Source organism: Eublepharis macularius, chromosome 15 (genome assembly GCF_028583425.1).
Source record: "Eublepharis macularius isolate TG4126 chromosome 15, MPM_Emac_v1.0, whole genome shotgun sequence".
Lineage (NCBI taxonomy): Eukaryota > Metazoa > Chordata > Lepidosauria > Squamata > Eublepharidae > Eublepharis > Eublepharis macularius.
The window spans coordinates 50,171,766-50,195,821 of NC_072804.1; the positions used below are offsets into that span (position 1 = coordinate 50,171,766).

The 24,056-nt window shown below is 47.1% G+C and overlaps 1 protein-coding gene across 1 annotated transcript; it reads left to right on the top strand.

Moving 5' to 3' along the window:
- The first annotated feature begins 1,913 nt into the window (after positions 1–1,913).
- Positions 1,914–10,504, top strand: PINLYP (phospholipase A2 inhibitor and LY6/PLAUR domain containing). Its single transcript, XM_055000094.1, has 5 exons — positions 1,914–1,976; positions 3,813–3,929; positions 4,931–5,083; positions 5,874–6,017; positions 10,284–10,504. The coding sequence occupies exons 1-5, from the start codon at positions 1,931–1,933 to the stop codon at positions 10,451–10,453; spliced, it is 630 nt and encodes a 209-aa protein (XP_054856069.1). The 5' UTR covers positions 1,914–1,930; the 3' UTR covers positions 10,454–10,504.
- Positions 10,505–24,056: the final 13,552 nt, after the last annotated feature.

Below are 24,056 nucleotides of genomic sequence, written 5' to 3' on the forward strand. Positions count from 1 at the left end.
TTAGTCATCTGGAATCGGCCCTGGATCTCCCCGGTTCTAGTCTAACACCCTACTATATAATTCTAACCACCAAATTCTACTCCCTGTCTCCCAGCTCTAGAGCCTGCAAGCTGTGACCCCACTTTACTTCACAAGACACCACTCATCTGCCAGAGTTGAGAACACAACCCGGAACTCTCAACAGAGTAATGCACCTCACAAAAGGAATCTCGTGAGAAGGATGAAGAGTTCTGTATGTCCCATTTTACATCCTTGAACCGACCACAAGGCATAATAAATGAGATTCCTGAGAGTTTAATAAATGAGCCAAATAATTTGAACAAATTTACAAAGGCATTGGCCGTTCCCTTTTAGGACACTTCCTGCTGGTCATTTGAGAGGGGCTGGGATATTGAAAGAACAAAAGAATTTGAACATGTTGATGGAAAGACAAAAGCAGGCATGGCGTGGCCTGCTCTCCATCACCCTCTCTGGACTCTTCTCATAATCACCTGAGAAGGTCCTCAGATGCATGTTTCGTCTTCCAAATTCTGATTTCCTTTGTCTGAAAAGGGCCTGCCAGGAAATTCCCTCGCTGTCGATGACACCACTCACTTCTTTAATGACATTGTGGTTTTCCAGAGCCATTCAGGCTATCAAATGCCCCTTGTTCTATTAACATCTAATAGTTGGCTATCCGGCCCCACAGACTGCTGCCTGGGTTGTGCAATGTGTGTTGCTGTTTTTTTAGAAATTGTATTATATATTTATTGATGTTTTTATCTGGTTTTAAATTAATATGTCTATGTATTTTATATATGTTGTGTTCTGCTTTGAGCCCGTTCGCAGGGAGAGCGGATTAGAAGTACAGTAAATAATTAATAATAATAATAATAATAATAATAATAATAATAATAATAATAATAATAATAATAATAATAGGTCTGGCCACTGCCTGAATGCAACCCTGTCTAAGAATGCTGCATACACTGCTTTGGAATGTAGAATATAATTGTCACAAATACATCTTGCAGGAGAGAAGGTTTGGCCCAGGGATCTCCCGTGGCTGACCATACTGTAAGATTTGCAAAATCTAGGCAGAGATATTTTAGATTTCCTTTGGGAGTTTCTTATATCAAGTTCCCATTAATACTTGGCCAATGTTCCTGCTTGAAAATACCTCCCGGTCTTGTATGGAAGAACCAACCAATGGTTTTTTGCCAGTGTCGTTCCCAAGCTATGCCACTTGGGTAAGAACTCCATTTCCAACAACTCAAATAACTAGCAAGCCACTGGAATCTCTCCAGCTTCAGTTTCTAACAATAGGTTCAGTGTTTCACCAGTGTGCTTGTGTTTGATTGATCCTGAGCTATTACAAAGGCTCCACGACTGTATCCTACATAGCAAAGACCATCAAGGAGCAGATTTTTGCATCCAAACGGAGCTGAGATGGAGTGCCGTGCAAGCTCAGCATGAAGGGTTCATACTACTGCTCCGCCATGCTGGAACCATGCAAAAAAACCCATTGGTGTTTAATCCCATACAAAATGGCAGTAGTGCCCACTCCTCAACAGGGGGAATAAGGGAAGCTGGCTTCCAGGTAGGCAGCACTCGCTGTCTTCAAATTCCCTGTGTTGAAACTCAAGGCTCTCGGATTCCTTGCCAAAAGTAGAGGTCTGGGGGAATGAAAGCAGTTGCGCTCTCCTGCCCCTGGGAGAGAACCGGCTGGTTGCACAAAGGCACTCCTTGAGGGGATCAATAGACAAAGAGAATCGGCTGTCAAGGAAGCACAAGCGCTGTCCAGGAGTGTAAGTGCCTCTCATCTGAAGCCACAAACCCTACGCCAAGCTCCTATTTACTTACCCACCCTTATGTAACTGCTCCAGCTTATATAGCCTTGTCCTGGTTACTGCTTCAGAGGCTCTCTGCAGAGATCTCGCCTCCAAGCATCATGTGGGAGACCCTCGGCCTCCTCCTCACGGTGCTCCTGGCCAGAGGTGAGTCCTCCCAATTGAACTTCTACGGGCAATACCATTTCCAACCAAACTCTGGGGTTAAGAGCAGGGCACACGTTGTGGCCGGGAACTACAGTCCAGGGCTGCATCCACACATTGCTGGACATTGCACTGCCATTGTGTGCTATAACAAGCATTCTCGTGTGGACAATCTGATCAAGTTGTAAATGATTGCAATAGTGTGGCAGGAGCACAATACAGAATGGTGTGTGGATGCAGGGAGTGTGGTGTGTGGTACCCATGAATGGAAGGGAACGTCTACCTTGTCGTGGATACCAGAGATTGTTTCTGAGACTGTGAATAACAACAACAACATTCGATTTATATACCGCCCTTTAGGACAACTTAATGTCCACTCAGAGTGGTTTACAAAGTGTGTTGTTGTTATCATCACGACAATCACCCTGTGAGGTGGGTGGGGCTGAGAGAGCTCCGAGAAGCTGTGACTGAGCCAAGGTCACCCCGCTGGCTTCAAGTGGAGGAGTGGGGAATCAAACCTGGCTCTCCAGATTAGAGGCCTGCCGCTTTGAACCACTATACCAAGGGATGCTGCTGCATTTCGCACACTTCTGTCTGTTACCCTGTTCACTTAGTCCCCCTTCAAGGGGCTCAGAGTGGCAAGCGTAGCTCTCCCTTCTTCCATTTAGCCTCACAACAACCCCACGAGGTAGATTAGCTGAGAGAGAGACAGCAGCTGGCCCAGGGTCACCCACAGACCCCACTCGCTGTTAGGCCTAAGTTTGAGTCCAATATTCTAACCGTTACCTTAAACTGGCTCGCTGGTCTAGTTCAAATATCCCCATTTCGACTGTGTTTCTGCCTCAGGAGAAACAAACCCGCGAACCTTCGTTTCCCCACCATCCTCTGTTTCCTCACACCTGCCAAAAAGGTATACGTTTTTTCAACGTTTGTTTGAGTACCGATGCCATACAAGCAGTATAAAAACTGCATGAAGGGTACAAATCAGATGAAAGACTTATTCACGATAGAATGTAAAAGCAAGCAGATGGAAACGGAGGAGAACGTCAAACTACAGAATCGGAAAGAAGAGAGCTGGGAGATGTGTATGGCATAGTGTTTGGGGAGGGGGCTACTAGAAAGATCTCAGCTTTGGCACCCTTTCCTATTTAAATGAATACATTTGAATATATGAAACTGCGTTATTCAGATCACTGAGAGCTAAGCTACAAGTGACGCCTGACACAGGTTGGTCACTTGTCAGCTTCCCTCAAGTTTTGTTGGGAAATGTAGGCATCCTGGTCTTGTAGCTGTAATTGAGAGCCAAGCTGTAAAACCAGGACGCCTACATTTCCCAGCAAAACTTGAGGGAAGCTTACAAGTGACCAACCTGTGTAAGGTGTCACTTGTAGCTTGGCCCTATGACTATCAAGGTTACTGTTGTCTGCTCTGACAAGTCATAGCGCTTCAGGTCCATGTCTTTCACATCGCCTCCTACCTGATCTTTTTAACTGGAGATGCTGGGCATTGAACCTGAGACCTTCTGCATGCAAAGTGGATTATCTACCACTGAGCCACCCCTACAACTAGGGTTGCCATCCTCCAGGTAGGGCCTGCCCCCCGCCCCCCCAGAATTACAACAGATCTCCAGACCACAGAGATCAGTTCCGCTTGATAAAATAGCTGCTTTGGAGGGTGGACTGTATACTTTATACCCTGCTGAGGTCCCTACCCTACCCCAAACCCTGCCCTCTCTAGGGTCCACCCACAAAATCTCCAGGAAATTCCCAACCTGGAGTTGGCAGCCTTAATTACTGGGCTGAGAGGTGACTTGTTTTGCTTTCTCTGCTCCTTACCCAGGATCCTGTTTGAGCTGTGAAACCTGCATCAGCCCCGGTGAAGGCTGCACTGGCTTGGCCCACCCCTGTGGCCCGAATGAAGACACTTGCCTTACCCTAATCGGGGAGAACTCTTTGGGTAAGCCAGATGAAGAGGAACTGACAGCCCATCCCATCTTGGCCCAGCCGGGGGAGCCCAAGAGCTTGCTTTCCACTAATCCCGGGTTTTTCTGCACCATCAACAGAATCTCCTCCACATTCCCCCTCTCAACGTTCTGGGCTTCCTATGAGGACACTGTTTCCATAGCGCCCAAAGCTCAGCATTTTGCACCTAAAGAAATGCGATCGTTTCCCAAGTTAGTTCCCTGACCAGGATAGCCCAGGAGAGCTTGATTTTGTCAGATCTCAGAAGCTAAGCAGGGTCGGCCTGGGTTAGTAATTGGATGGGAGACCTCCAACAAAGACCAGCATTGCAGAGGCAGGCAATGGTAAACCACCCCTGTTCCGTCTCTGGCGGTGAAAACCCCACCAGGGGTTGCCCTAAGTCAATAGAATTGGTGATGAGCAGCACTTCTTGCTTGTCGACATGGTTTGAAAACAAATCTTTTAAAAAGATCTCCAGAGGCTAGCTGTACACCTTCCACTACAAAACCAAAAGGAGGCCCAAGCAGAATCTCACGCGCAAAAGTACCCTCGGTTGGGTTCACACCCTTCCCTCCCTTTCCCATCAACCTCTCCCCCCTTATCAATAGACATCTGATAAGATCCTCCTGATACACTGCTAGCATAGTAGGAATAATAAGCAGCAGCAAAGCAACCCACCTCCTTCAATTAAGGCTGATTCCGCACACGTTGGATAATGCACTTTCAATGCACTTTATCAATCGTCTGAGGTGGATTTTTTGTTCCGCTCACAAAAAGATCAGTTCCAAATGATCTATAAAGAGGATTGGAAGTGCATTATCTAACGTGTGCGGAATCACTCTGTGCAGAAGGGATGGATCTCAACCCATTATCATCACACGGGACTTGGGGCAGTCATTCCAATGCTAACAATTGGGGGGGAAGAACATTTTTGTGGCCTTTCCTTTCAGCTGCACCATAACCCATCTCTCCCAAGGACTGCTTTGTCTTCTTCAGGCGGAGGCGACACCACCGAAACCCTCAAGACCTGCATTGCTGCCAGCGACTGCTACGCGGGCTCCCTTAGCATCACCACCGGAGCCGGAGTCCACATTCGGAGCATTTCCAGATGCTGCCAGGACGATCTCTGCAACCAGTGGGCGCTGAACTGTACGGAGCCATCCCTGAGTCCCTATCACCGTCCTGCCGGCCCATTTGCACACACACACCCCGTCACTCCTCGCTACCTAATCTGGCATATCCCCTTTTGGCAATTTGTCCCAGTTTCCTCGAGCACTTCTAGATGTCAGTCCAGACAGTGACTGCAAACATAGGACAAGAAATACAACAGGATGTACCTCAAACGAAAGGTCCTTCCTGTTGTGGGGGATTGGGTTGAGCACAGGAGATTTGGTCATGGAAACTGCGACACTCAGTGCTTGGTTTTTGCTTTGCTGTCTGGATGGCTGGTGAGTAGTACAGGCCATCCTGAGTGCATGCATTGTGGGGGGCTCAAAGATGCAGGCCTGTCACTTGTCGCCTTCAGCAAGTGGTATCTCACATGTGAATGGGCCATCACTGATCTATCGCACATAGACCTCGCACGTCCAATCCAGCGGGTGCAGGGATGAGCCGAGCTCCATTCATTAATTGTTCTGTGGGTCTTCTTGATCTAAGGTTCCACTCCAGTTAAACTAGAAGAAGCTCTACAATTAATTTCAGAAGCGGATCGTTCCCCCCACCCCACCTGAGCTGCTGCTTTCATTCCCTTTAGTTAATTTGCAACTCTCCCCCTATCTATATCCAGACATGGATCATACAGAGATGCAGCAAGCAGCCTCCTCTGTGCAAGGACACATTGACCTTACAGGCACCTGCAGTTACTCAAGAAATTCTTTTCCTGTTGCACACGCTTTGGGAATGTGTTCAGCTAAGTTGCTGTGTGGTTCTCCTTCTCCAGTGCCGCCGATGAATCTCAATCCCAACGGCCTGCGGTGTCCAGTCTGTTTTGCCTTCGATTCTGATCACTGTGACGGGAATGAAACTCTGACCTGCACAGGAGCGGACAATCATTGTGTCGCTGTGTCTGGGATGCTGAACATAGGTAAGGCTCTGGGAGGAAAGTTGCCCTGCCTATTCACTCCCAGAAAAGTTGACCTATCTGAGCCTCGAACCGCAAAACTCAACCGTCGACTTTCCTTGTCTCTTCTGCCCCTTAGGAGAACTGGACTGGTAAATTTCCTAGCCCTAATTCTTCCCAAAAGCATCCAAATGTAATCCGGTTCTTTGGGCTTGGCACAAGAACAGTACTGACCCCATTCAGAAATTGCGAGAAACTCTGGTCTAATTAAACGAATGGTGGTTAGTAGGGGTGTGCAAGCCAAAAATTTTCGGCTATAGCCGAAAGTAGAAAGCCAAAAGAAGATTCTCTATCGTTAAAGCCGAAAGCCAAAACAAGAATCTCTTTCGGCTTTCGGCTTTCGGGATTCTTTCGGCATTCTTTCGGCTTTTTTCTATGGGAAAATGCCTCCGTCTTCCAGGACGCCTGGAGGAGGCATTTTCCCACTGAATAAGCCCAAAATTGGTGGGGACCTTCCTCTAACCCTTCTCTAACAACCACCCAAGTTTCAGACAGATTGGACTTTGGGGGGCCATGTTATGGCCCCCCAAAGCAGGTCCCCCCATCCTCCCATAAGAAAGTGAAGGAGCAGCATATTGTTAGCATGCTGCTGCTGATCTTTCTTCATTATTTCCTATGGGGAAAAAATGAAGAGGCAGGCTTCCTTTGCCAGGGGTGGCATTTTGCATGCAAAATGCCCCCCAGCCCTCAGGGGCCCTTCTCCCACCCCTCCTCCCACCCCCCACCAAGGCTCAGCCTGCTCCCACTTGGGGGGGCCATTTCATGGCCTCCCCAAGTAGGTGCTCTAATCTCTACCACTGACAGCTGGGGGAGGCTTGTGTTGCCAGGGGTGGCATTTTGCATGCAAAATGCCCCCCAGCCCTCTGGGGCCCTTCTCCCACCCTTCCTCCCACCCCCCACCAAGGCTCAGACTGCTCCCACTTGGGGGGGCCATTTCATGGCCTCCCCAAGTAGGTCCTCTCAGCCCCTAAAGTCCACCCCTTACAGCCCCACACAAACCCAATTCCCCCCAGCTGCCACACACAGACCCAAATCCCCACATTAGCCCCTCACAGACCCAAATCCACCCCCACCTGCCCCACACCCATAACCCCCGGAACAGGCTGGCAAAGGCCAGCCCTCTCCCTTTGTTCCCTATGCTGGGAACTTCTAAACTCTCTTTCCCTGGGCAATTCTGCACAGCCCAGGGGTGCCACAACTTCTGAGTGCCAGCTGGTCCCTGTGAAAGAGCACCTGAACCACAGACACCCTCCCTCAAATTCCCCCACCACCTACAGAGATGGCTGGCCAGCCAGCCCCATTGTTCCCTATGATGGGAACCAACTGCACAACAAAGAATAAAACAAGAACAACACAAAATAAAGTTTTAAAAAAATTATATTCTCCCTTCCAAAGTACAAGTAGGCAAAGCATTATGACACATTACACCAGCAGTCCCCCACACAGAAAAATTAAAACAAAACTCACTTAACATCAGAGAATCACAAAGCATGATTCCTGTCAAAAACACTTTATTTCTTGAACAGCTTTAGGTTACACAGTAGGAGGGCACAACAGGGCATGATAGCAATGTACTACAAAAAATAATACAACCCACTTCACCGTTTTTGACAGCAATTGTGTGATTCTCTGATGTGAAGTGAGTTGTGTTATTTTTGTGTAGTACACTGCTTTCCTGCTCTGTGGTGCCTTCCTACTGTGTAACCTAAAGCAGTTACAGAAATAAAGTGCTTTTGATAGCAATTTTTTGGGGTGATTCTTTAATGTGAAGTGAGTTGTGTTATTTTTGTGTAAGATAGTGCTGCCATGCCCTTTGGTGTTCCCCCCTGCTGTGTAACCTAAAGCTGTTCAAGAAATAAAGTGTTTTTGACAGTGGTTGTTAGAGAAGGGTTAGAGGAAGGTCCCCACCAATTTTGGGCTTATTCAGTGGGAAAATGCCTCCTCCAGGCGTCCTGGAAGACGGAGGCATTTTCCCATAGAAAAGCCGAAAGAAAGCCGAAAGAATCCCGAAACGTTTCGGCTTTTTTCTTTCAGCTACCCGAAACGTTTCGGCATTCCCCGAAACGTTTCGGCATTCCCCGAAAGAAGCCGAAACACTTTTGTTTCGGCATTCTTTCAGCATTCTGAATGCCGAAACGCACATCCCTAGTCTCCATTGGGGAGAACGGCAGGGCGTAAATGAGATAATAAAATAAAGTAAATAAATTAACCCCTAACTGGGATTAATAGACCATATTCAGAATTTGGATCCAGGTTTGATGGAGCCCAGCTAACCAAGAGTTAGTTAACGGAGTGTGCTGTATTCAGACAAACACACTAACCACTAGGGATGTGCGTTTCAGCATTCAGAATGCCAAAAGAATGCCGAAACAAAAGTGTTTCGGCTTCTTTCGGGGAATGCCGAAACGTTTCGGGGAATGCCGAAACGTTTCGGGTAGCCGAAAGAAAAAAGCCGAAATGTTTCGGGATTCTTTCGGCTTTCTTTCGGCTTTTCAATGGGAAAATGCCTCCGTCTTCCCGGACGCCTGGAGGAGGCATTTTCCCACTGAATAAGCCCAAAATTGGTGGGGACCTTCCTCTAACCCTTCTCTAACAACCACCCAAGATTCAGACAGATTGGACTTTGGGGGGCCATGTTATGGCCCCCCAAAGCAGGTCCCCCCATCCTCCCATAAGAAAGCGAAGGAGCAGCATATTGTTAGCATGCTGCTACTCATCTTCTTCATTATTTCCTATGGGGAAAAAATGCCGAAAGAATCCCGAAAGCCGAAAGCCGAAAGAGATTCTTGTTTCGGCTTTCGGCTTTAACGATAGAGAATCTTCTTTCGGCTTTCTACTTTCGGCTATAGCCGAAAATTTTTGGCTTGCACACCCCTAATGGAGACCCAAAGCAGCTTACATCATTCTCCTCTCCTCCTTTTGATCGTTACAACATCCCTGTGAGGTAGGTTAGGCTGGCTGAGAGTGTGTGAGTGGCATGAAGTCACCCAGCAAGCGTCCATGAGAGAGTGGAGGTTCGAACCTGAGTCTCCCAGATTATAGTCCAGCACTTGAGCCACTACACCACACTGGCTCTCAGTGTTTCCAGCACTGCCTCGACATTTTTTTAAATTTATAGACAGGGCTTTTTTTCAGCGGGAACGCGGTGGAATGGAGGGCAACTCCCCTCTGTCTGGCGATCAGGGGGCGGGGCCACTGGCCATGTGACCATTTTCACCAAGGGCAATTTAAACTTTAAAAAACTCCCCCCTTGTTCCAGCTGACCCAAAGTGACGTCATTGTGTGGTCCTGAGTTCCACCACTGAGTTCCACCACCTCTTTTCCCAGAAAAAAAGCCCTGTTTATAGATATTTTATTTAAAACAGAGAATAACAATGAACACTGCAGAAAAGATCAGTAACAGAGTACATATTAAAACTATGAGATATTTCTCCTCTCTATCCGCATACTCAAAATACAAATACAAAATTAAAAACCAGTGTATTCATCTTGTCCTGGATAGCCCAGGCGAGCCTGATCTCATCAGATCTCTGAAGCTAAGCAGGGTCAGTCTTGGTTAGTAATCAGATGGGAGACCTCCAAGGAAGACCAGGGTTGCAGAGGCAGGCAATGGCAAACCACTTCTGTTAGTATCTTGCCATGAAAACCCCAGCAGGGGTTGCCATGAGTCAGCTATGACGTGAGGGCACTCTCTACCACCACATTATATTCAACATTTGAAATTCTACATTTTAAGTTACTAAGTTACTAATTTAACAATTGGTCTATTTTACTAACAACATACTATCAATTTTTCTTGATTTTCAGCTATATTAATTTTCAGCTACACAGTCGAAGAAAGCTTTCCATTTTTTTCCTGAAATTCTAGAATTGGTCTGTTATATATATAATTGAGCCATTAACGCATATACATAGAATTTGTTTATCCATTCAGTCACATCTGGGGCAAGATTCTCCCTTCCATTTTGTTGCATAAATTAACCTGGGGAATTAACCCGGTGCAGCCCCTTAACACTCAAGGGATCCCAGCGGGTAGACTTGGGGGAAGAGTGCCAGATTGCTTCTCCCACTTGGGTCCCCAGCTAATAAGAACCAACAACAATAGGAGAAAGATGGACATACACATGCAACAAGTCAAACAAGGTCACCCACAAAGCAGGCTGGGGTTAAAGATGAACCCGGTACAGTTGGAGGGGACCTCATGCACAGTCTTCCATTGTCTTTCGACAGCCGGTCACCTCTCCCCCTTCGCAGCAAGGGGCTGTAGCACAGCCACTGCCTGCTCTTTGCCGCTGGGCGTCGGGCTTTACTCTGCGGGAGTCATTTTTACCCTTGACAAGGCACTCTGCAGCCCAGCACCCAACACCAGCAGTCATGGGAAGAAGCTATCGGAGGGATGAAGGCCCTGAACTGACTCTCAGCTCCGTCCTTCCACAAACCTCCTGACTTTCCTGGAGAACGGCTCTTTCGTTTTTTCCTTCTTTCTTATGTTGTGGTGCAATGGTTTGTCACACGAGTGGATCCCTTGAATAAAACAGCATGAAAAACAGAAAAAAGTGGCTCCGTGTTTCTTCTCTTCTTTCTAGGGTTGCCACGTCCTCTTACCCTCCTGGTGGGAGGGGAAGACCTGACACTTACCTTAGTTGATCTTCTTGAAAGCGTGCAAAGTGTGTCAGTCTATGATGTTCAAATTACTCTGCTTTCATCTCCCAACCCCTTGCAGCAAGAAATCCAAGGTCTCTTGAGTCAAAGGTGATTTATTGAAAGATTATATTCAAAGTACAGGTGTCCATAGATAATCCAAAGGCTAAGAAAAGCTTCTGGCTGAACACAAAGCTTTGTTGAGAATGGCACGCTAGTTACATGTTGCAATATATCAAAACCTCCTTTCCATCCCCCCCCCCCCGCATATGCCCAGCCATTGTAGAGGTTTGGGAATGTGAAAGTAACTCCTCCAAGGTCTGTGGCTAGCCATGCTAGATAAGACTGTCCTGGGAACCACAGCTGTCTTCTGAAGCCTGCAGACAAACAACACTGGAAAGTTACAGTAATGAAATACATATCTGAGGAAAATAATATGGCAGTACTGTGGGTAGCAGACCTGACAAAGTGCACACATGCTCCTGGTGGGTGTGATGACATCACTTCCGGAAGTGATGTCATCACACCCAGTGGACATGTTTCTGCACTACACGGGGGCTGACCTGGGAGGTTTTTTGCTTCCTGAACCCAATCACTGGCCTTTTCCCCCACCTCACTGGTCAGGTGAGTGGTGGCAGGGGGCAGAGGCTGGGAGCAGGGGGATCCCTGCCCCCACTGGGGGACTGGCAGCCCTAGTTCTTTCCTTTCTTGCATCTGTAGACCAGGCCTCCCCATCTGACCAGACAAAGGCAGAAAGATTGCCTCCAACAGCGCTTAACCTGAGCACAGGTCCCTGGTGCCACAACACATACAGGCAGGGTTGCCAACCTCCAGGTGGTAGCTTGAGATCTCCTGGAATTACAACTGATCTCCAGCCCATAGCCATCGGTTTCCTTGGAGAAGATGGTTGCTTTGGAGGGTGGAAGGTGTGGCATTTTACCCTATTGAGGTCCCCCCCCCTCCTCAAACCACACCTTCTCCAGGCTCCACCTCCAAAATCTCCAGAAATTTCCCAACCTGGAGCTGGCAACCCTACACACGGGCTATTAGTTTTGACAGCTGAATCAGACCTCTGAGCTTGGAAGCAGAATGCCTCTGATAGTCAGGCACAGGGGAGCAGCTGGCGGGGAAGGCTGCTGCCTGCAGGCCTGGATAGCAAGGGGCAGTCTTAGCAATGGGGCATCCAGGGCAGCTGACTGGCCACCAGGGCACACGGCGTGGGGGAGGCAGTTGCCGGGACCTGTGGCTTCACATGGCTGCCAATTCCTGACTCCTCAAGCAGCAATGGATTAGAGAATCAGGCAGAAGAAAGGACGCACAGGCAGGGCATGGAGGTAGGAGGGCAAGAAGGTGCTCTGTCTCCTCTGCTCCCAGATGCTTATGCTGCCTAGCAGTGCTGGAGAAGGGCATATGAGTGGTGCACAAAGCATCAGCATTCCTGGTGGCCATGGCAGTGGCACTCTTAACTGCACACACACACACACCCCGCCCAGCAGCACCAGGGAAAGGGCGTGCAGGCAGTTCGGGCAACCGTGATTGCAGCTGGTGGGAGAGCTTGCAAGTGGGAGAGGGCATGCTGGACCACTGGTCTGATCCTGCAGGTGTCACTCTTATGTCCTCATATGCTCAAATCCACTTACCAGCTCACTCTTGCTCTCCTGTTTGATGGAGTAGGGAGAGCGAATCACCCTCATGCTGTTTCTTATCTTAGCCAAAGCTCGCCTGGCCTCTGCCTCGTGGCCTCTGCATGGGCTCTAAGGAGCAGCAGGAGCTTATCTCACCTGCTTTGGATATGATAAGAATGTGCAAGAGTCTCTGACACGGTTTCTTTTGTTCTCCGTATCTCGGTACAAGTGAGACCATCCTCCCATGAGCCTTTCGCGCTTGCCAGAGGATCGGGGCAGTGGTGGCAGTGGCAAGCACAAACCTAGGACTACTAGTAAGGTGAACCTGTATTGATGGACTACTGGGATTCATGCATGAGTTGCCAAACTTGGGCGGTCTACCTGCCTGCTGTCAGATGAGTTAGCAGAGAAAAAATGGCCCAGAACACCCTTTTTGGAGCAAGAGTTATCAAGCAGCAATGGATTAGAGAATCAGGACAGGAAACCACAAAATTCCTGGATGGACATCAACTCGAAAGCTCCAAAAACTCCTGTCCCAGGCCATAAAATGTTCCACGAGATAATTGCAGCTGGAAATTCTGTTTCATGGCTTTTTACAAAATCTATCATATAGAAACAATAAGCTAAGTTGTGCCAATAAGGTTCTCATCCATTCCAGACAGTAAATGGCTTAGCCAAAACACAGTTTTAACGGAGTTGGTTATTCAGATGTATTCCCAGTGCTAATGGACTCTTTGTGCAGTGCTAAAGTTGAGTAATTTTAGACTCTGACTTTTAAAAATGTTGTCAGCTTGTAAAGGCATGCACAGACTTGTGGAGGTTTTAAGCCTTGACTCCAGTCTTTGGAAGTTAAATATTTTGTGGGAAGGGGTAGAGAATAGGTGGATATAACTGTGCACAGAATTGCCAAAGGCCAGCACTCGGCTCCACTTTCCAAACCTCTTACCCAGGGGTCATTTCGTAGAAAAAGAGCTGGAGGAACTCATTAGCATAACTGATTTGCATATGCCATGCCCCTTGCCATCACCAGATGTGTGTCATTAGCATAACTGATTTGTGTATGCCACACCCCTGACATCACTTATCCTGGCTGTTTTGGACCCAATCCTGGTCATTCAGGGCCAAAATTGGGCCCAAAATGGCAAAAAGGGGCTGAAAATGGCCCCCAGGGGGCCTAAAATGGTCAGGACTGGGCTGCTGCTGAGTGGGAGAGCGATCCACCACCCGTCAGAGGCCCAATCCGGGCTGTCTTGGCCCCAATCCAGGCTGAAATGGGCCCAAAATGGCCAAGAGTCAGGTATGCAGGGCCACTTGACATGTGATCTCTTTGGGGAACTGCTGGAACTGCGTTCCTGCGCGTTCCCCCTTGAAATGACCCCTGCTCTTACCCAAAGAGCAAAGGCCAAACCAGATGTGATGCTGGGTCACCTGTAAATGATTCACTTTTAAAAAATGGAAATAGCACCCCTGATTCAAATGGGTGGGGGAATAGAGTGGGTTAACTTATCTCAACGTGGTTCGGCAGATCAACCCCCACCTCAAGCTTTTATTAACTACAGAAAGCAGGGAAAGAGAGGCTTTTTCTCTCTGCCTACCTTTTGGGTTCCTTTACAGTGGCAAAGTTTGTGGGAGAGGTCCATTTAGAATGGGACAAATGGCAGTTAAGAAAAGGGTGAAACGCTTCTTGGCCCTTTTCTCAGGGCCAAGCTACACATGACGAATGACACTTGAACGGCAAGTGTATTTCTCCCTGTTCACTTGCCCTCCACTCAATCCACTTGCCGTTCAAGTGTCATTCGTCATGTGTAGCTTGGCCCTCAGAATCCATCTTCTTGGCACCTTTGGGGGGGTGGGGGTCCAGGAGGGAAGGTGTTAAACAATCACAGAACCACAAGCCTTCGGCCTTTCATCTTATCACCTTCACTTTTGAATGTTAATTGGCAAACAGAAAGTCCAAGAAAGTAATTGTTCCATGCAATGGATTCTGTTATCAACGGAGCACTTGCATTAAGTTTAAAAACCAGGTTAAAGGAAATACCCCTTCTCCTTGGCATGGTGGGAATTCCCCCGTGAAGGATTAGAAAACAGCTTCTCCACCCCACCCCCCCAATTTTGGTTCCTTTTTTTCTTTAGCCAGTATTTCTCCCCTGCTAGGTATATGTATATATGAAAGAGAACAGATTTAAACTATTCAATAAGTTTAAACTATTCAGCCTTAACCAGTCAATGGAGAACCTGGTGTTCCGAGAGGAAAAATAGGTAAGAGAGAAATGCTTACGTAGGAATATTCATCACCAACCTTCTTGCTTTTTTATGACTGGAAGGTGCATGGATAATGGGGGGAGGGAGGCTGGCACCTAAACACCTGAATTTTTGTTCCATTGATCATGAAATGCAATGCAGAGCTCTTATTCCACTCTAAACCCTCCAACTTCGATGCTACCAACCACATGATAAATGCATGCGTGTGGGTGCACATGGTTTCCCAGCCCAGTTGTTTTTCAAACATTCTGCTTATAGCGAACCCTTTTCTACAGTGACCTGGGCTCTGAGAAGCCTCCTGTGTGTATGCCACGCAGCCCTTGTGAATTCTGGAGCGTACAGCTTGCTGGGTATGCAGTGCCATAGCATCACCCTTCACAACATCTCAATTGAAAACTGTAAATAGCAATACGAACGCTGCTCTTGTATTCCACAATATCATTTCAGCCACAGAGGACTGGGAATCCAGGGGATATCAGGAGAACAGGTCTTGTGGAACTCAATGACACTTGACCATAGCTCGGTTGATCTGGTTATCCCTCTGAGGGCCAAGCTACAAGTGACGAATGACACTTGAACAGCAAGTGGATTGAGTGGAGCGCAAGTGAACAGGGAGAAATACACTTGCCGTTCAAGTGTCATTCGTCACTTGTAGCTTCGCCCTGAGTTCTGTTGCATTCATTGCTGTGCTGATTCTCTCTCAGGCTAATCTTGGATCATTTCATAGCTTCTGCTGCAAGAACCAGTCCCTTCTGTCTCCCAGAATCATGAAGATGTTCGCACTTTGTCTTGTTGCTGCCCCGGTAGCCATGAATGAGTCTCGCTGGATAACTAGGGTGGAGTAACAGAGGCCACAACCGCTGGGCCTATCCCACCTCACAGAGAGGGTAAAATGGCTAGGATTATAGGACAAGGCAGGGAGGTCTGCATGTATTGACCCCAAAATGTTCAAAGGTGGGATGAAAAATTACAAAATGTGATAAATAATGAAACACATCCACTCCCTCTCTTTTCTCCTTAGCAAATTCCCTGATTTGCCAGTGCACTGAAGGGCCTGGTTGCATCTTTAAGGGGGCCTGTTCAGTTCCAGAATTTGGCGCCTGCAAGCTGATGGCACAAGCGAACAACCTGGGTGGGTGGATGCGGCTTGGAGGACACTACACTAGCATGGTGTAGTGGTTGGAGTGCCAGGTTAGGATCCGGGAGATCCAAGTCCAAATCCCCACTCACAACACAAACTTGTGGGGTGACCTTAGGCCAGTCATGTACACGCCACCTAACCTACCTCACATGCAGGGTTACCAGTTCTGGCTTGGGAAATTCCTGGAGATTTGGGGGTAGTGACTGGAGAGGGTGGAGAGCTCAGAAGGGATGTATGCCATAGAGTGTGCCCTCCAAAGCTGCCATTTCTTCAAGTGCAACTGATCTCTGGAGATCAGTTGTAATTGACTAGGGATCCCAGGTGCCTGCGAATGGTGGGCAATATCCCAGAGGTTTGCCCATTGGTCACTGGTGACCGGTGGGAGGTTTTGGGCCACCCAGAGATCGCCTGCCACAGGCAGGCACCCTGGGATCACATGGTCCAAGCAAACGCGACAATGTTACTTCTGGAAGTGACATCATTGCATTGGCTGCGGGCGTGCCCCTGCACATCATTTCTGGCTGTCAATCAAGCATGAAAAATTCAAGAATTTCACCAGGGAAAAGTACAGAGAATATCAAAAAGTTGGTAAGGGGTGGTTTTGGATAGAAATGATCTATCCCCATGAATTTAATTCTTCATCAGGAGATATCTGTAATAAGAAAACTCATACTGTTAAAAATGAAACAAAGTGTATATGCATTAAAAATAAAAATTTGGATGGATGGATGAGTTGGATAGATAGATCTGATCTAAATGCATCTTCTTCATTAACCTTGGAAGGAGAAACTAATTCCCACTGACTTTTAGATATAGCCCAGTTAGGCTTTATCTGTCCACTTTTCGTGCTATCACAATACCCTTGGTTGCACTCCGCTTTCAGTTTCTATTTTGCCTTGCTGTTTTTTGCAAGGGATGTGGGAGAGGTGAGAAGGGGTGACTCAACAGCCGGGGTGTACATTTGGAAAGGAGCTAATCAGAAAATGAACCAAGCACACCCTGTTTATCACAGAAAGGTAATTGAGTCTGAATGAATTTTTCTCATGCCTTTCAGACCTGTACCAACTAGGCCAGATATGACCATTTTTCTGGTGGTGCCATGTTGTGGCTATCGTTCACATTCAGCTTCCATGTCCTCACACTGTCTTTTAAGTTTCTGTTTCCTCAGAAGGCAAGGTATATAAAAGAAGCAGTGAGAGGTGGAGGGAGAGCAGATATGTGCCTGATAAGCACGTTGGCCAACCAGTACACTTAGCCCAAACTCACACCCAACAGCTCTTGAATATTTCTGTGTACAATCTTTTCTCCAAACACATTGCTGGCTCAGAAAGGGTTTGCATTCTGTATCATCCAGGTACCGCTCACAGACACTCTGGTGTCTGTGGGGGGCATGGTAAAGAGCTACAAAGAATGATACAGTTTTAAAAGAGTTAACATTGGGAGGAGAAGCCAGCTGCCTCGTCCTGGTGTCTGGGAAGAAGAAGTTGTGCCATTAAGAGGCCTGCTGGATTTGTTGCATAGAGGGCTTCTAGGGCCAGATTGTATATAAAGTAAGTAAAACCTTTTGAGTTCTTTGACAAGTGGCTGGGATCAGTCCTTTGTGGAACCTGGAGGGATCTTTCTAAGTTCACGTATGCCAAGTGGCAACAAGGATGGGATCTATATCGACAGCATCCGCGACAGCCTTGCCTGACAAGGGCAACTGGTCCAAAAAAATCTACATTATTTATTATTATTTTAGATTTTTATTCTGCCCTCCCTGCAAACGAGCTCAGGGCAGATCACATCATTTAAAAGCCACAATAAATATCACATTTCCATAAAAACAATTTAAAACATTTAAATTCAAACAGCATTACAGACAATTAATTAAAACAGATGGCAACAGATGGCAATATTAACCACTGTGGAAGCAAGATGATGGACAACCTAATTGGGAGTGTTCAAATCGTTCTCTTCCCTCCCTACCAGGCTGGTAGAGGCCTGGCCCAGCCTCAGCCATATGCCTGGTGGAACATCTCTGTCTTACAGACCCAGCAAAAGGTTAACAAATCTGGCCGGGCCCTGGTCTCCATAGACAGAGAGTTCCACCAGTTCTGAGCCAGAATCAAGAAGGCCCTGGCTCTGGTTGAGGCTAGGTGAGCCTCCCTGGGGCCAGGGACCAACAACAGCTGTTTCTCTCCTGATTGGAGTGTAGGGTTGCCAGCTCCAAGTTGGGGAATTCCTGGAGATCTGGGGGGTGAAACCTGGAGAAACCTAGAGAAAGTGGGGTTTGGGGGAGGGAAAGAACCTTGGCATGGCATAATTCCATAGAGTCCACCCCCACCCCCCCAAAGTAGCCATTTTCTCCAGGTGAACTGATCTCTGTGGCCTGGAGACCAGTTGTAATTCCAGGAGATCTCCAGCCACTACCTGGAGGCTGGCAACCCTAACTGGAGCATCCTCTAGGGAATATATAAGGAGAGGCAGTCCTGTAGGTACACTGCGTGCATTGGCTTGCACACAGATACATGGCTTGTGTGCATTGACTGGAGGTGTCCTTCTTTGTAGAGACAAGCAATAGAGGTAGGGTTGCCAACTTCCAGGTGGTGGCTGGAGATCTCCAGGAATGGCAACAGATCTCCAGGCCACAGAGATCAGTTGCCCTGGAGAAAATGGCTACTTGGTATGTTGAGAGGCCCATTCTCCCCAAACCCTGACTTCTCCAGGCTCCACCCCCCCCCCCGAATCTCCAGGAATTTCACAATCTGGAGCTGGCAACCCTAGAGAGAGGCCTTCTGTATTTGCAAGCTGTGCAGTCAGTTTGAAAATTACATCTGTAGGAAGTCAAAATAGAGCTCAGCGTTGCAACTAAGCATCCACCATCGAGGTTACTCCCCCCTTGGGTCCCAAAATGTAAAGCCATGGATGATGGTGGATAATGGCTGATAATGTGTCCACCACGGAGGGCAATCTCAACTCCCCTCTGTCTGGAGATCAGGGGGCGGGGCCACCAGCCATATGACCATTTTCAAGAGGTTCCGGAACTCCGTTCCCCCGCGTTCCAGCTGAAAAAAAGCCCTGCTTCTACCCCCTTTAAAAGGAAAATATACATACAGGGGCAAGCCAAAACAGGAGAAGTATCAGACGATCTCTTTCTTCTTCCAAAAGCCTTTGCCCTCTTCTGCTTTATCTCCTGGCGGGATGCAGAAAAATCTCCCCCTGCCTCTTCCCCAGCACCCCTGGAGATGGGGGGGCTTAGGATCGCATGCTTACAGCTCAATCCAAAACCTTCTAAGCAACAAACTTAGAAGGGTCTAATTCCGCTTAAGACTGTTAGTCTCGCTGCAGTCATTTTTAAAGACTGTGCTATAAACAGAAAGCACAAAGGAGCCATTGTTGGAACAAAATGCATATTGTGGCCAAGGTGGCTCTTTTATTCGACATACAAATCTATCAAAACCAAAATCGACCTTCCCCTATTATTTGGGAAAACACCTTAAGTCTGGCTCATTCTCTCTCCCCCTCCTGCATAAGTCCAAAGTCCAAGGAGGAAATAGGCACAGCTCTAACAGTCAAATATTGACATCTCCAAGAGAACACAACATTTGCAAGACCCCTGAATAAAAAAAGGCAACTTATAACTCTCATTCCAATCCGGTTTCCAAGAGAATCCCATCTATCTCCCAGCAGAGACCCCTGAAGTAAGGTTCCTCCCTGTATTATGTCTCAGTTTCACAATGTAAAGCATGGCCAAAGGGCTCTTTAACTCTGCACTCCAGCGAGAACAGCAAGAAAAGCTTTGGCAAGATTGCCGTTTTATGTACTGACTCCTCTTTGCCTGTGTCTTGACTTGCTTGGGAGATTCAGCAATTAAGGTGAGAACCCTACCAAACCATTCTTGCTAGTCTCACTGCAGAGGATGAGATTAAGGAGCCCTTGGCTCACATTTGAGTTATCCCTAGTTCAATTACTTCTCCAAATACACTCTCTGGTTACCCTTACACATAATTTTAAATCACAGACTCTAGACCCAGGGAAAATCTGGCAACTCTGCCTTAAGAAATGGCATAGCCACTGAGAGCCAGTTCGGTGTAGTGGTTAAGAGTGGCAGGACTCTAATCTGGAGAGCCAGGTTTGATTTCCCACTCTTTCACTTGAAATCAGATGGGTGACCTTGGGTCACTCACAGCTCTCTCAGAGCACTCGCAGCCCCAATCCCCTCACAGGGTGATTATTGTTGTGGGGATAACAATGCCATACTTTGTAAACCACTCTGAGTGGGCATTAAGTTGTCCTGAAGGGCAGTATATAAATTGAATGTTATTATTATAACAATTATTATGCCAGGGCAACTCATTCAATATGTGAAGAGGACTTTCTGTTTTTGAAACAGCATCCCAAACAAGACATATCCTTTGACTTGCTCCAGGGGAAAGACGTCCCAAAGGGCCAAGACTTCTGCTTTGCATGCAGAAGTTCCAGGTTCGATCTTTGGAACTTCCAGTTAAAAGGACTGGGTAGCTGATGCCCTGAAAGGCCTCCAACTGAGACCCTGCAGAGCCACTGCCAGTCAGAGCAGACAATACTGGCTGATGGACCAAAACTCTGACTCAGTATAAAGCACTTTTGTGTGTTCATGTGAAGAGACGACACTTATCAATCCTTCCCCTACTCTAGGTGGACTGAAGTTATCCCCCACTCCCACTGCAGAACCCCTGGGGACTCTTACTCCTCATATAATCATAGAGTTGGAAGGGTCCTCCAGGGTCATCTAGTCCAACCCCCCTGCACAGTGCAGGAAATTCACAACTCCTCCCCCCACACCTCCCCCAGTGGCCCCTGCTCCATGCCCAGAAGATGACAAAAAACCCTCCAAGGAACCTTCATCCAACTCCAGAAACCTTTCCCGTGAGGACAGCTTCTGACTTCCTTCCAACAATAGGAAATAAAGTCCTCAGCCATTATAGAACGGTGTACATGGATTTCCTTTGACTAACCATCCCCGCATCCCCAAATCACAGTCTTTTCAGCTAACAATGAGTCACAGCTTCCAGGTTCCCTCCTCCTCATTAAACCAACCTCCCCCCCCCTGCCCCAAAGTTGCCCTTCTCCTCCATATTTGCTCTCTGCCCACTGCTGGTAGCAAGCACCTCCCCGCCCTGCTCTACAGAGTGTGCTTAAGAGATAGGAGCCCAGCCCACTTGCTCCATTTTATCAACTGATATCGGGTTAACGGAGCCACCAGGAGAGAGGAAAAACCAGGTAAGGGGGAATTCTTATGACAAGAGGGGTCTAGGTTGGGGGAGGAGGATTGTGACCTGAATGGCAGAGACAAAACATTTTGTACATTCAGCATCCAACTGCTCCGCACATTGCTTTCCAGCCTCTGTGCTGGTGAGTCCGCAGTGCAGGTGGCCCTCTTGTTTTCATACTTTCTGCTTAAATAGAACCTTTCCCGCATAGACTTGTGATCCAAGGAACTCCTGTGCACCTACCACAGAACCTCTCTGAATTTTGTGGCACATTCCAGGAATTTACTCTGTTGATGTGAGCTACAACGCACATGAATGTCCTAGAATATGCCCAGTGTTCTTCTGCGTACAGGTGGGGAAACTGAGACATGGAAGATGAATTGACTAGAAAGTTGCAATGGACATGGCAGGACGTGTCCAGAGGATGAAGTAGAGTTTTCCCTGATGGGAGAGGATTTTTTTTTTTTTTGGCAATGTCGTATGAGGATCAGATGCGCTCAGCAAAGGAGAGAAAGATCAAAGACAAAGCCAGGACTGGTCAGCAGGGTAGAGGGTATTGGTGGCAACAAATCTAGCAGAGGATCAAAGAGAAAAAGACTTGCAAGAAAAGCCAGGATATTCTTCTGTGTTGAATTTGAGATGGCGATGAGACATCCAAGTGGATCTGATGGACAGACTAGAAAAAGGAGGGTAGGTCTGGGGAGAGGGAGGTATAATTGGGTCTTATCAACGCGTAAAGAGGTATTGACAGCCGTACAGTCAGATGAGGTCCCCAGTTCAGCTCTTGGCATTTCCAGTTAAAGAGAATCACTTCGTAGATCCAGAGGAGTTAGCCGTGTTAGTCTGTAGTAGCAAAATCAAAAAGAGTCCAGTAGCACCTTTAAGACTAACCAATTTTATTGTAGCATAAGCTTTCGAGAATCAAGTTCTCTTCGTCAGATGCATGGTACAGAAACTGGTCAAATATAGAAGAGGAAGGGAGGAGAGAGAAGATGCAGTTGGGGGGGGGGGAGAGAGGGAGGGTGCAATCAAAACATTCCTTTGCTAGTAAATGTAAACATCTCCTTTTGGTGTCCTTTTGGGATCAGTTGGCTTGAATGAGGCTTCAAGGGAGTTTGCCCTGTTAGTTTGCAGCAGTAAAACAGCTAGACCATCCAATTCCTATGTAGTATAAGCCTTCGATAACCACAGCTCTCCCCGTCAGATGCATCTGACAAAGAGAACTGTGGTCCCCAAAAGCCCACGCCAGGCTGTAGAGGCCAGGCTGTAGAGGCTTCGTAGAGGCTGTGAAAAACCTTTCTCTGCTTCAGACCCTGGACAGCAGTTGCCATTCCATGCTCGACCACAATTGGACAGATGGAAGATCCGGCCCTGTATAAGGCGACTTCCTAGGTTTACATGTTACAGTCGCTCATGGAGAGAACATAGGTAAAGAACAGCAAAGAATCAAGAGGCAAAACTAGCAAGGATTCCAACAGGAAGGAAGTGGAGCAGAGAGGGAGTTTCTCCTCTGGGATCAGCAAACCGACAGGAGGAAAGCTAGCTAAGAATAGTGGAAGCCTACTCAAAGAGGAGGGCCAACTTTATCAAAAACAATAGGCAAGCCAAAAAGGACAAGGGATCTTTGGATTTGGCAGAGAGATCACCTTAGCCGAGCGCAACCTGATCTTCGGCAGGGCAGAGAGAGTCAAGAGCAGAGCTGAAACATTTTGGAAACCTACTTGATTTTGCCTTCATATGTAAAGGGAATAACAACAACAACAACGACAACAACATTTTATTTATATACCGCCCTTCAGGACAACTTAATGCCCACTCAGAGTGGTTTACAAAGTATGTTATTATCCCCACAACAAAACACCCTGTAAGGTGGGTGGGGCTGAGAGAGCTCTGAGAGAGCTGTGACTGGCCAAGGTCACCCAGCCGGCTTCAAGTGGAGGAGTGGGAAATCAAACCCAGCTCTCCAGATGACAGTCCCGTGCTCTTAACCATTACCCCAAACTGGCTCTCAGCGAAATAGCGAATGTAGCACGTAGAGGAAAAGTCTGTTTTTCTTTTATTGTTCTTTTTCTTTGTATTATGTGTGTTTTGTTATTACATAGGTTTTGTTATTCTTGTTGGTTGATTAGTTGTGTTTTGATTGTTTCATCAGTATGTGTGTTTGTAGTCTTTTTTAGGCTTGTTTTTTAACGATATAAAACTCTTAATAAAAAAAGTGAGAACGTGCCAAGGGAGAGTTTTTTGGAGAAATGGAAAGTGGAGGGTGAGATGGTAATGAGAAAATTGGATCAAGGGGGCATATGGGGAACTAAAGGACCAGAATGGAAAGGCTGCCTCTTCAATAGCCAGAGATGCCATCTTTTCCCTGCCCCTACTCGTGAGCTCAAGCTGTGGCTCACGAAAGATCATACTCTGCAAATATGGGTATCCATCTCGATCTATATTTGTGAGCATGTGCCCGTGTGCAGTATTTTATTTGGTTAATTTCTTTGTGCCCGGTTAGCATTAAAGGCAGAGGAGCAATAGGGGCAGGGGGAGGTGGCAATCCACCCGGAGAGTCGCTGTACACTCTCGCCCTCCTCTCAGTTTCAATGTGAATGTGTAAGAAGGAGAATGGTGGTAGCTTACTTAACATCGTTGCGAAGAAGAATTGTGAAGAGACAATGCAGAACAGAATTTTTAAAAGATTATTGGAAGGATTTTGGTCGGCTTTAAGTATTGAGTGCTTGATAAACTTTCAGGTTACATTGAGACAGGAGATGCCAATTTGTCTTGCAATTACTTATAATCACATTGCGTTATCTTTTTCTGTAATATACATGCAGCATTATTATATTGTATATTTCTGTTTTTTCTTATAATTAAAAAAAGATTGAGGTCTGCAAAGCACTAGGCTTGATAAAAACATGTAGCAGAAATAAGTTCAAAGCAAGCGCCCGCTGTGATATCTGTTTTCTGGATTTAGAGGCAAATTCCTCAATCCGGGTGCAATCCAAAGAAATCAAATTGTGTTTAAAGCTATGAATGCATACTAGGGAATCACCTGTGTTGAAATCAGAAGGTATACCTCTAATCAAATATTTTCAGTACTGATGCAATG

What these genes read in the sequence shown, in the direction of transcription:
- PINLYP (XM_055000094.1), top strand. Translation starts at nt 1,931, where the DNA reads ATGTGGGAGACCCTCGGCCTCCTCCTCACGGTGCTCCTGGCCAGAG. An exon ending in CACGGTGCTCCTGGCCAGAG is followed by an intron (nt 1,977 to 3,812) that starts GTGAGTCCTCCC and finishes CTCCTTACCCAG; the next exon opens with GATCCTGTTTGAGCTGTGAA. An exon ending in AATCGGGGAGAACTCTTTGG is followed by an intron (nt 3,930 to 4,930) that starts GTAAGCCAGATG and finishes TGTCTTCTTCAG; the next exon opens with GCGGAGGCGACACCACCGAA.